General features: G+C 37.2%; 2 protein-coding genes across 2 annotated transcripts; one reads left to right on the top strand and one right to left on the bottom strand.

Annotated features, from left to right (window-relative positions):
- Positions 1–398: 398 nt before the first annotated feature.
- LOC106335586 (serine/threonine-protein phosphatase 4 regulatory subunit 2-like) lies at positions 399–2,629 on the top strand. Its single transcript, XM_013774148.1, is given in 13 exon segments — positions 399–569; positions 825–894; positions 974–1,026; positions 1,246–1,267; positions 1,269–1,295; positions 1,381–1,395; positions 1,397–1,441; positions 1,444–1,480; positions 1,577–1,629; positions 2,011–2,073; positions 2,160–2,245; positions 2,247–2,431; positions 2,531–2,629. Coding segments are annotated over 12 exon segments (735 nt in total). The 5' UTR covers positions 399–569; positions 825–828; the 3' UTR covers positions 2,614–2,629.
- A 51-nt stretch (positions 2,630–2,680) lies between these two features.
- On the bottom strand, positions 2,681–10,722 carry LOC106335585 (protein EXPORTIN 1A-like). The gene is made up of 32 exons (XM_013774147.1): positions 10,449–10,722; positions 10,004–10,120; positions 9,464–9,556; positions 9,311–9,382; positions 9,055–9,162; positions 8,905–8,987; positions 8,621–8,759; positions 8,475–8,543; positions 8,306–8,383; positions 8,073–8,135; positions 7,937–7,981; positions 7,690–7,797; positions 7,477–7,575; positions 7,166–7,336; positions 6,960–7,019; positions 6,622–6,732; positions 6,286–6,383; positions 6,057–6,165; positions 5,812–5,877; positions 5,625–5,723; positions 5,465–5,545; positions 5,302–5,391; positions 5,076–5,161; positions 4,868–4,948; positions 4,594–4,776; positions 4,389–4,455; positions 4,079–4,189; positions 3,845–3,952; positions 3,628–3,765; positions 3,383–3,520; positions 3,181–3,285; positions 2,681–3,108 (listed from the first exon to the last, which is right to left on the bottom strand). The coding sequence occupies exons 1-32, from the start codon at positions 10,545–10,547 to the stop codon at positions 2,986–2,988; spliced, it is 3,198 nt and encodes a 1,065-aa protein (XP_013629601.1). The 5' UTR covers positions 10,548–10,722; the 3' UTR covers positions 2,681–2,985.
- Positions 10,723–11,015: the final 293 nt, after the last annotated feature.

The raw sequence follows: 11,015 nt of genomic DNA, 5'->3' as shown, positions 1-11,015 counted from the left end.
ATAGGTCATCATAGCAAACTAGAATCAAATATTCAGTTTTAACAAAAAAAAAAGGAATCAAATGTTCAGTAATCTATAGTATATAATAAGGCCAAAAGTAAAAATGAGTTTTTTTTAATATACAAGTAAAATTATGGTTTATTTACAAGAGAAACATGGGTCTTGTTTTTTTCAGTTTGACTGGACCGTTGGGTACTAGTTTAACAGACGAGAAAAAACAATGTAATTCATACAGAATTGAACGCTTACTGACTGTAGATAAAAAATCGAAAATCTTACAGTATTATTATTATTTTGACAATGGCAAAGAAGACAAATGACAGTTCCCGAATTAATTTTTTTAATCACCTTTCGTCTTCATGTTAATCGGATTGGATTCGGGTCGGGTCTCAGCCAAAATAAAAACTTTCCCTCCTTCCTTATCGTCAAACCTTTCCGGCCAATAGCGGGATTCAGGATGAGTTCTGGAGAGTACTCCGAAGCCCCAAACGGAGATGTGATTCCCATCGGATCGTGAAGCTGCTCCCAACACTTCCTCCGGCATTCCTCGCGTCGTCCCGAGCATACGTGTATGTTTCCTTTCCTTCTCTAGTCGTCACTCGGAATCGCTAGTCTCTCGACCTCTTCTTCTCTATACGTTAGTGCTAGTTCACATAGTGTACTTTAGAGTTTGGTTTCTTGGATATCTGAGTTTCAAACCGATGATGTTGGCTCCGGTTTAGGTTTACTCCGGTTTGCGGAACGTTTAGTTACGAGTTTAGATATCTGATTTAATGCTGCTTTAATTTTTGTTGAATATCATGATCTTGTGTATGTTTATTTAGGATAATGCTTCTAGAACAACAATCAGGTTTACATTTGCTTCACAATCAGGCTTGTTTGTTGCAAGATGAGGTTACGAGTTCTTCTTCCTTCTGGCTTTTCACACATCTTTTTTGATAATGCTCTCTGTTCTCCATTGGTGGCTTTGCAGAAAGCACAAGTAAAAGGCACATTAGAAGAAGTAGCATCTACCGGGAAGTTCTGGTAATGCCACCTTTTTAATAGCTAGCTTTGACTAGGCATGGTTGGTTATGTTATGTACTTAACTTATCTTTATCCTTACCGTTTTTGTATTGTTGCATAGAGTTAAATAATATTTTTGATGAGTGGCTTTCTTTCTGAGTAGCTATAGGTTTTAGGGTCTCATCTTCGTATTGCTACTTGCTTCTAGTTGATTAGTTTTCTTGCCTTGTAATACTACAGGCAGGATTGGGAAAAGTTAAAGGGGCATTCTATCTTGGTGGTTGAAGAAGGTATGTTAAGCTATACCAGCATTGTGCTTATAAATACATATTCCACTTTAATTCATCTAACTATCTATATGGGTGCGCTGTAAAGGTTCTTTCAGAATATCCCAGAGGCAAAGATGACGGACGAACAACAAAAGGAAGCTCTAGGAGAGAAACGTATCCAGAGCTGGTTAGTCGATTGGATGAAGGTCTATATCTCTACTCATTTGTTAGTTTTGTTACTTTTTTTACCCAGTGACTTTTTGTTAAATTTCTGTTTCGCTTTTATTTGTCTTGTTTCACAGCTCTTCTTAGTTTCGACGAAGGTCCTCCATTTACACTGCAGAGACTCTGTGAGGTAAAGTAAGTGCGTCTGCTGACTGTTATTACTTTAATGTCGGAGATACCATGTTCTTGTTAGCTAGGCATGAGTTAATAAAACAAAGTCGCTTGCGTGCTAGTGTAAAGACAAAGAATCAGTTGACTTTATACCTTCATTCTGTTGTCCTCCACCCTCATTGGTTCCTAAACAAACTTAGTTCTTTGAACTTATAATATATCCTGATTGCTCTATGTTTATAAGTTTAAACCCATCTGAGTAAACCAGGAGATATAAGCTAGCCATTTGTAACTCTTGTCAAAGTTGTAATTTTCAAAACATGCCATGCATGTATCATATGATAGTCCTTTCTTATTTGTTTAGAACCACACAGCATGTTGATTTATCTGTGTTCAACAGATCCTTTTGGCTGCAAGGAGTATCTACCCAAAGCTCTCAAAGCTTGCTCTTGCATTAGAAAAGGTTCGTATTTGAGATCATTACCTTTGTGATTTTTATATTTGATACATCTTCATTGATAATGTGGAAACTCTTCCGATTCTTTGCAGAATCTGTTGGTTACTTCTATGCTATCCATCAGTACGGAACCGCAATCACAATCCACTGAGGAAGCAAACGCAGCAACGAAAGGCACAAAACGGGACACAGCCAAATGGAATTGAAGCAGTGGTGGGAGGTGACAAGGATGAGATAATGACAGAGGTAGAAGAAAAAGAAGCAGATGTTGATGACGCAATGACTATTGACATGGAAACAATCGATGAACCATCAGAAACAATGACGACGACAGCGAGTGAGAGCGAGAAGCCAAGCGAAATCAGTTAAGTACCTGATTTTGTCTATTCATTTAAATAATTATATCTTGGACATGTTTTGTTTATCATATTGATTTGTCAAGTTTCTTGTCTACCTGCTGCAGAACCATCATCGGATTCAATGGCTGCAGAGGGGAGGAGATTCACGGTTGCCTTGAACCGTATGCCTCAGAGAGACAGCGTTTGAACGAAACTATTTCAAAGGATTGTCCGTTGTCGGATGCTGTTGTTAACATTTTTAATTGAAAAGGGCATTGAACAAACAACAACTTCTTTCTATTAATGGTAGCAACAACAGAGTTAAACAATGTCTTGTACCTAAAGCACGAATCACTCGAGTAAAATAATCCAACCATCTTTAAAATCTACATTAAAACCAATATTATTAATTAACCAAACAAGTCACTAATTTACCCGCATAAATAATCTGTTTACTTGCTTTTCCAATTCTCAAAATCAAATTAGAAAGGCTCCAAAAAGATGTCGGCACAGAAAAGTCTCTCCTCAACTCTCCACTCATTCCAAAACGGTAAAACTTTCTTCTTGTTGCAGCCTTACTTTAGGAGTCGACCATCTCGTCTTGGATCTCATTAGGAGCAACAAGCCCAGGAATTGAAAGCATTCTTTGACGCTCTTGCTCTCTCTGCGCTGCTGCTTCCTCAGCATACAGATCTTTGTTATCCTGAAAGTTGGATTCAACAACTTAGTACTGAGTTTGTCTAACAGATATTGAATGAAGTGAATTAATAATAACCTGAGCAGAAAATTCCTTGGACTGTACAAGGAAGTCACGAATGTTTTTCTTGAATTCAGACGGGTCATTTCTCGACTCGTAGAGTCCATTCACAAATTGTGTGACCTGTATATATTAATTGATATTCAATATCAGACTTCGAGAAACACGAGGAATCTTGAACAAACAAAGCAAAGCTACTGGTTTTAATTTTTGTACTTACCTCTACTGCAGTCATGTTGGGGAATGAAGAACTCAATAGCTTAATGGTGTATTCACGAACAAATGCAGCGTTGTTCGGATACGGGTAAGGTACGGTTGCAGTATCCCACAAAGGTTCAGTTAAAGCACCGCTCTCAACCTGAATTTTATAATCAACAGAGACGTCTAAGCGTATAGAACTACCCATTTCCAAACCATACTTAACGGCAACAATAAGATAAGATGGGAGAGTAGAGAAGGTATTACCAGGCAAAACAGATGCTGCAGCACCAGCACATGCAGCTTGAAGCCAGGCTTATGGAAGGTATCAGTCAACACAGCAAATATTTCTTGCTCGATTTGTATGAAGTATGACCGGAAGAATTGATTACAAAACGCAGATTGCTGTCAAATTCAGAGGAAAATGTTAGACCAGGCGCCACACAACCACAGAGAGCTAAAACAAGGGAAACAAACACCAAACCTGAAAGTTCTTCAGCATCTCAAGCAAAAGATTAAGCCCAGTTTCAGCGATGTTTCTCTCAGTATGTCTAAATGCCCAGATAATTGAATCCATCACTAGCTTCAGTTGCTGATGCAAAAATGACAAAACAAGTAAGGAAAATATCTGAATAATGAGACAAGACTTGGATATAAGGCCATAAGCTCTTTAGATCACACGCAGGAAAAATATAAATGCAAAAACATATTCACATACCTGACTTGACAACTTTATCAAGGTAGGGAAACAAAATGTAGCAATAGCACGGAGTAATGAGAAAAACTTGAGGCGGTGTTCCGGATAATCTTCGAAGTTCTTAGTTATCATCTGCAAAAGGATGAGAAAAATGAGAAGTGTACATTCTATAAGACCCACCCAATTTCAATTAAGAATCAAAGGTGTGTGAAAACAAGATTAACTCTAAACTACTTCAAGTCCTTCACCATAGTGAAAGTGCCAAGTCTCCTCGTTTATATCAACAGATGTAGTGTGAGTAACAAAGAACAAGGTCCCTAAATTCTATTACCTCCAATGTACACTGGAAAACAGCTTCAAATATGTTTGGCACGTCATCTAACATTGTTGCCTTGTACCTGAAAGAACAAATCAAATTACGAATCAGACCTTGTATTCATAGATCATTTGATGATTAGGAAGGAATCAATCCGGAACTAAGCAGAATGTACACATCCTTAACTACTACGGCACACATTAAACAATTAGAGGCGTACTTGTTTATAATCGTTGCAAAAAGTGAAAGAACTTCTGATTCCCTAGCATCAGGCACATTCCTCGCATAGTCAGCAAGTACATACTCCATCATTGGAGACACAAATTGTTTCCCTATGTGCGGTTGGTCTTCGGCTTTGTCTAAAAAGGTTTCTATCAGCTTAAGGGTTTCCCTCTTAACAGATCTGTACAGCAAAGCATTACAATATATAGTTACTACAGTGTCAAATAGTGGGCATAAAGAATTGTGTATGTGATGCATACAACAAAACATACCGTAAGAGTTTTACAAATGATGTCTTCGAAGCATATGGCCCCCCATTAGTAATGCTGGTTGACACAAGCTCACTGTACATTCTGGTGCAGCCATGGAGAAAAGATCACATTAAAAGACATGGAAATAACTCAATGAGCTTTCCAACTAAAATAATACAAGAAAGATGCGTCAACTATTAAAGGCTAGAATGATGTATCATGGATTTACCTGTATACGTTCAGCATATCCAAAAATATCAAGGAAATTTGGGATAAGAAGTCCGTTCCTAGTGAAGTAGCAGCACTAGTGTTCGTCTGCATGGTAAACACATGGAAATGGTTACACCCTGCAGTAAAATCATTTATCTAAACACCAGCAGATACACAAACTCGACTATAAAGATCACATGATTTGATATAATAATGCATTATGAGGAATAAGTAAGAAATCAGACCTGTAGAATATTAAGCACTGTACGTATCACAACTGGATCCTTGAGGACTTCTACGCTGTGGCGTGCCTGTCCTATAATTTCTGCCGATTTCTACATTATAAAACGGAACATTTTTAGCCAACTACGTACAAAAGTTTAGCAGCCACATTTTTAAATAACGTACCTCGTTGGGGAGTTCCATCAACCTCCGTAGATATTCATCTCTCTTCAGAGGATCTGATTCTGCATGGATCATATTACCAACCTGGAGACAGAAAAACCATGAAATCCCCACACAGATATAACTCTGATTGGCAAACTAAAAACACATCTGGAAAACTTACAGATTCATAAAATGAGTGAATTTGATAAGGCTCAAGATCTTGAACAGTGGATGCAAGGCCAGATAGAAGTTCAGATACGAATGGTTCCCTCTCTCCAACCTGGAAGCACAATGAACTATATAACTAGGAGCTCATTCAGAAGACAATGGAAGGATAAGAAAGGTGAATTGAACATAGTGATACAAACCTGAACAATAACAAATTTACGCTTGCACTTCTGAACTATTTTCAAGAACGTATCACATGCCATGTCCTGAAAGGCAAAAGTAAGTATTAGGCATCTCTACAAAGAAATGAGCAAATTTGATGCAAGAACACTTGGACTAAAAAAAAAGAGCTTATATAAACCTTATTCACGGACTTTCACAGCTAATAATACATTTTTAAGACGAACTTCCACCTGAATAACTAACCGTATCTCAGAAAATCTACCTGAACACCCGGATGCGTCTCATGCATAAACTCAAATAGCTTATTCACAACTGTCTTCAGAAACTTCCAGTGGGCCCTTAAAAACCTTGGATACTGACCAACGACATACCTGCAGTTAAGTATGCATAAATGATAAATCTAGTGCGGGCTTGATAGAAATAGAATATACTACATAATAGAAGTTGAAAACCAGGAGGAAATTCAGCAGAATATGAAGGACCAAACTTACATAATGTTGCTAGCGATGACAGCTTTATTGTCTTTTCCCTTGGTAATCTCACATAAATTTAACAAATCTCGAATGACCATGACCAAAAATCTGTTTTCCTGAGAAAAGAAAACATGGAACTCAAATCATCAGTTGGCACAGCACCAAAAGGTTGAACACCGTCCCAGAAAACAATTAAGACTAAATTTCACACTGCCAATCTTTTTGAATAAGATATCTTCAAAGAAATTAAGGTATACTAGCAAATCGATGGAAACGAACTGTTTAAATAATTCCATTTATGTGAAAAGGAAGAAGGAAAAAGGAAACAGTCTGAGCTCTAGTAACAAAATTTACCTGATCTTCTGCCATAGATCCAGAAATAGACCCAATAGCCCAGCATAGTGTATTCAAAGTGTTCCATGCCCATTCCTCCCCGCTTAGTTGTTTGGTTAGCTTCCTCAACATCTTTTAAAGGGACAATCAGATGTTTCACATCAGCACAACAGCATGAAACAGACTAAAAGACAGCTACCATAAAAACTCATAGCTAATAACATGTCAATGTTTAAATTTCTAAATTTAGGATACTACTAAAGAAAATCTCATCCGTAAACACCCCTTCCCCCAGCTGTTAATCTCAATATTTCACAAATCAATGTGCACATACCATTATCATCAAGGTCACACTGTACCTGCTTTTCAGTATCATCGTGGTCAAGATGTGAGAGATAGATTAATGTCTCCCGCATTATCTGCAATTTTAGAAAAATAAAAATGGATAATACATCAAAAAGGATAACCAACGAGTTTGAATTAGAATATTTCACTGAATTCATGGCACTGCTGGTATATATCTAACCTAAAGAAGAGTAATATGAACTGGACAAGAATTTAGTACCTTATACTGGACAAGAACATCATTGTCCTTCATAGTTTCACGGACGATATTCCCATTTTCATCTTCAACAATAAGCACTTCTTCAGGCTTCGCCATGCGGTTGATCATTAACCCTCTTAGTTTGGACATTGGATTAGAATAAAGTTGACGTCGTTGCAGGACTTGAGGCATCTGGGAATATGCAAATCAAAGGTAGTAACCCAAATTAAGCAAAGAAAGTCCAACCAATACTATATACAACTAGACTATCAACCCTTCAATCTTACGAATATAAAAAATTTATCCATATTAGTCTAAGGAATCAATCCTACCTGCAATCCCATCAGGTTTATACTTGCTGCAGGGTTATCAGAATTATGATGTGCATCAAACAGCTCCAAAACCAACGTGTTCCAGTAGTCCAAACAGACCTGCTCAATCCACACGCAAGCAAAAATTGTCATTTTCAGATGGCGGGCAAACCCAATAAAAGAATTACTAAGGGGAAAATAAATATGCAACTATATTAACAGCAATTTACATACCTTAAAAACTTCAGTGTCATCAACATATGATATATTGATGAGATATTCGAGACCCGCAAGTAATAAGGCGACAGTATCTGGCGCTGATTCCAAGACTCGTATATGAAACTGCATTAAAATAAGAGTTGCACAAAAAAAACTAAATAGTTTAGAAATAGATGATGAATGCCGGAAGCATTAAAACACAAAGCAGAATTCCAGTAACCCAAAGACTAGATATCTAACTCAAACAAAGAAAAAGATTTACCTTGAAAAACGAAGTGAAAAAAAGTGCCAGGTTCTGGATAAATGCCTAAAGGTGACACGAGAAACACAGTCATAACCTTGATAAGTTATTCAAATCAACGGGCTGCCTCGAAACCAAATGAACAAAAAATACTAACTTGTTCTTCACCACTTCCGCTTGAATATGCCTCAGGGATATTTGTACTCGGTGGGAGAATGGTCTGCAAACATGGAAACAAGTATAGATCATCAGGCAAGAAGCCAAGACAAGCATAGAGTAGAAAAAGTTACTACGTTCACTCACTAAAAATGAAACTAGAAGAATCGGAATGTCAGTGGACAAAAAAATGATAATACAAATAGAAGCAACACAAGAAGATAACTAATATACCTGCAGCTGCCCTATAAATATGGTGTACATCTTGACATATTGCACATTGTAAAAATCTCCGAAGTTGAGAGCTGCAACCTGTCAGAAAAAGTTCAAGCAACAGAAAATTAAATAACGACTTCAATTGGTCAATTGGCAATAAGAAAGCTGAACAAAAATTATGAAGTACCTCGGTAAGACATTGAAGCGTGAGATTCCTATATGCTGGTACAGGAAAGAATTTAAGGAGGGTCTCGAGCTGTAAGCAACCGGAGCAGATATCAGAAAAATCATAATTGTATTAACATCAATCTCTCTCTGGTTTAAGCATATTACCAAAGGAGACTCAAAAATATAGCCCAACGGAATCCATGACAGATAGGCATGCAACGCAGAGAGTGTTGAACGTATAAGATCCTGTCTTTGAGAAGCTGAGAGGACATAGAGGCATAACTCGTGAATGAGTTTAAACTCGCTGCACATAAAAAAAAGCGTCAGTAGATCAATAAAAATGATAGATCCGACGTCATTTAACTTACATATTCAAGATACTTATATATTAGTTTGAAGAACTAACATTTCACAGACTAAATATCAGATTCTCCGAAAGTCTGGCATACCTGTTTAGAGATTGTTTCAGCTCTTTAATCTTCTGCTGAGTCATTTCTCCTCTTGAGAAATCAAAAACCTCTTCGCTTAGGAGCTGACAAAGGAAGAAGTGTTATTGTTTCCAGTGAGAACTGATGACAGAATCATGTAAGTATTCTTACTTTCAAAATGATCATGCAATTTTTGCAGATAGTTTCGCTAGTTTTAGCAGCCGCAACTAGATCGGGAATGAAGCTTGTCCACTTTGCCGGCCAATCATGCTTCACTATCTGTGAATGTATCAGAATAATTATGTTATGCCAGAATATTAAAAAGGTCAACGGGGTGGGATGAGCTAGCGGTTGTAAGCATAAACGAAATTGACTAACAGCAACTAAAGCAAATGAATTGGATATTATTAGGCAATTCTGCAGATACCTGAACCAAGATAACATTGAGCTTGTTGACATAGAGCCTTTCAGATCTGAAAGATGCTTCATTACTGGAGAGCTGCAAGGCAATATCAATGTTAGCATAGCTTCCAAAAGTTTAATCCAGGGAACAACCCAAGGCCTCCAGAAGTATATATACCTGTACAATGACCTCCGAGATGTAATTTTTCATTCCATCTCGTTGTTCAACAGGTAGTGCATTCCATCTGTACTTTATAACACCTTCTAGAACCTGATAGCAAATCCCAGAAGCATATATCTTTGTCACGTATCTTAAAAGTACAGTTTTAATTAACAGTACTATACTTCTATTAGAACATAAAATATGCCAAAAAAATTTCAAGCACAAACCATTCTAAATAACCTTATTTCTATGCCAACTTTTCTCTAAAAATAAATAGATTGGGTTAGTGAATAATACTCATTGATCAACTAAAAACTAAAATCCAGAGAGTTAATTTTCATATCCTATACGAAAAATGCTGAGAGCAAGGCGTATAATCAACAGATGCCATAGCCTAACAACTTAATTGTTCGCAACTGATCTTTATATTGTTTGGTACACAACATCTAACATTGCATTGCATCAGTCAAAGTAACGTCATATAGCATTACGCTAAGGCTAGCTAATGTAAGGAAGGACAAAAGGGTATAATACAACAAGAGTGACGAAACCAACCTGAAGGGCAAAGAACTTAGTATCCATGCTCTTTGTGTTCTGAAGAATGTGTACAACTTGAAGCCACATGTCAGGATTAGCTTGCAAATCCCGCAGAATCTGATCGGCAGCAGCTCTCTGTTCATGTTTGGGAGCAATGTGGATTAATTCAATGTAAAAAAAATCAGATGCAAATGAGATGAAGGTCGACATTGACGCATAAACTATGGGATTCAATCATCAAAAGAGTAAACAATCATAACAAGCCTTCACTTCTCTTCTCAAGTGTTGGTAGTACATATATAACTCAAGATATTTCGAATTTCAAATATAACTTGAATAATCTATCACCAAAGCAACCTAATGAGTAACTAAATCGAACTCTCTTAAGCCAATCGAGAAGACTACACACGCAAAATAATGCTATCGTTCAATTTTCCGACGAACAAGGAAGAAATTGAACAACCTCTTCTTTAGATCCGGTAACGAAGAAGGCGGCAACAGTGGCATCGAGCACGCCGACGTCAATCGGCTGGCTCAAGTCTCTTAGCTTCTCGGCCGCCATGGCGGAGAGATGAGGCAAAGTCGCGGTAGAGTGTTTCGACTGTTAACAGTGAGTGTGTGAGAAGAAAACCCTAAGGGGAGAGTAAACGGAGGAGACAAAATCTGAAAATCTAGAGAGAGAACAGAGCGGAAAAGGAGAGGGAGCCTATATAGATATAGAGAGAGAGAGAGTTCTCGGAGACGGCTTAAAATTGACGCAGACGAGTGACTTTTGAAAATTTATTTCCCTGGGAGTAATTATTTATTTTAACTTTTTTTCCCTCCTCTCTTAAGTTATTACTTTCCTGATTATTTAAAACTTTGAAATTTAAAGTTACTTATTTATCAAAGCTTTTCTGCTAGTATTTTCTTAAGACCATTTTTTTACAGATAATAATATTTGTTTTACATAAAATATTAATTTGTGGGAAGTGTTGTGATGTATAATTATTTTGTAAATAATTATTTAAATAGGCTTTCATTTGCAGAA

Source organism: Brassica oleracea, chromosome C3, assembly GCF_000695525.1.
Source record: "Brassica oleracea var. oleracea cultivar TO1000 chromosome C3, BOL, whole genome shotgun sequence".
Lineage (NCBI taxonomy): Eukaryota > Viridiplantae > Streptophyta > Magnoliopsida > Brassicales > Brassicaceae > Brassica > Brassica oleracea.
Note: the sequence above shows the minus strand (reverse complement) of the source record. Positions and strands in the feature narration are given on the sequence as shown.

What these genes read in the sequence shown, in the direction of transcription:
- LOC106335585 (XM_013774147.1), bottom strand. Translation starts at nt 10,547, where the DNA reads ATGGCGGCCGAGAAGCTAAGAGACTTGAGCCAGCCGATTGACGTCGGC. An exon ending in GTAAATTTGTTATTGTTCAG is followed by an intron (nt 5,724 to 5,811) that starts GTTTGTATCACT and finishes TTGTGCTTCCAG; the next exon opens with GTTGGAGAGAGGGAACCATT. An exon ending in TGCAGCATCTGTTTTGCCTG is followed by an intron (nt 3,521 to 3,627) that starts GTAATACCTTCT and finishes TATAAAATTCAG; the next exon opens with GTTGAGAGCGGTGCTTTAAC.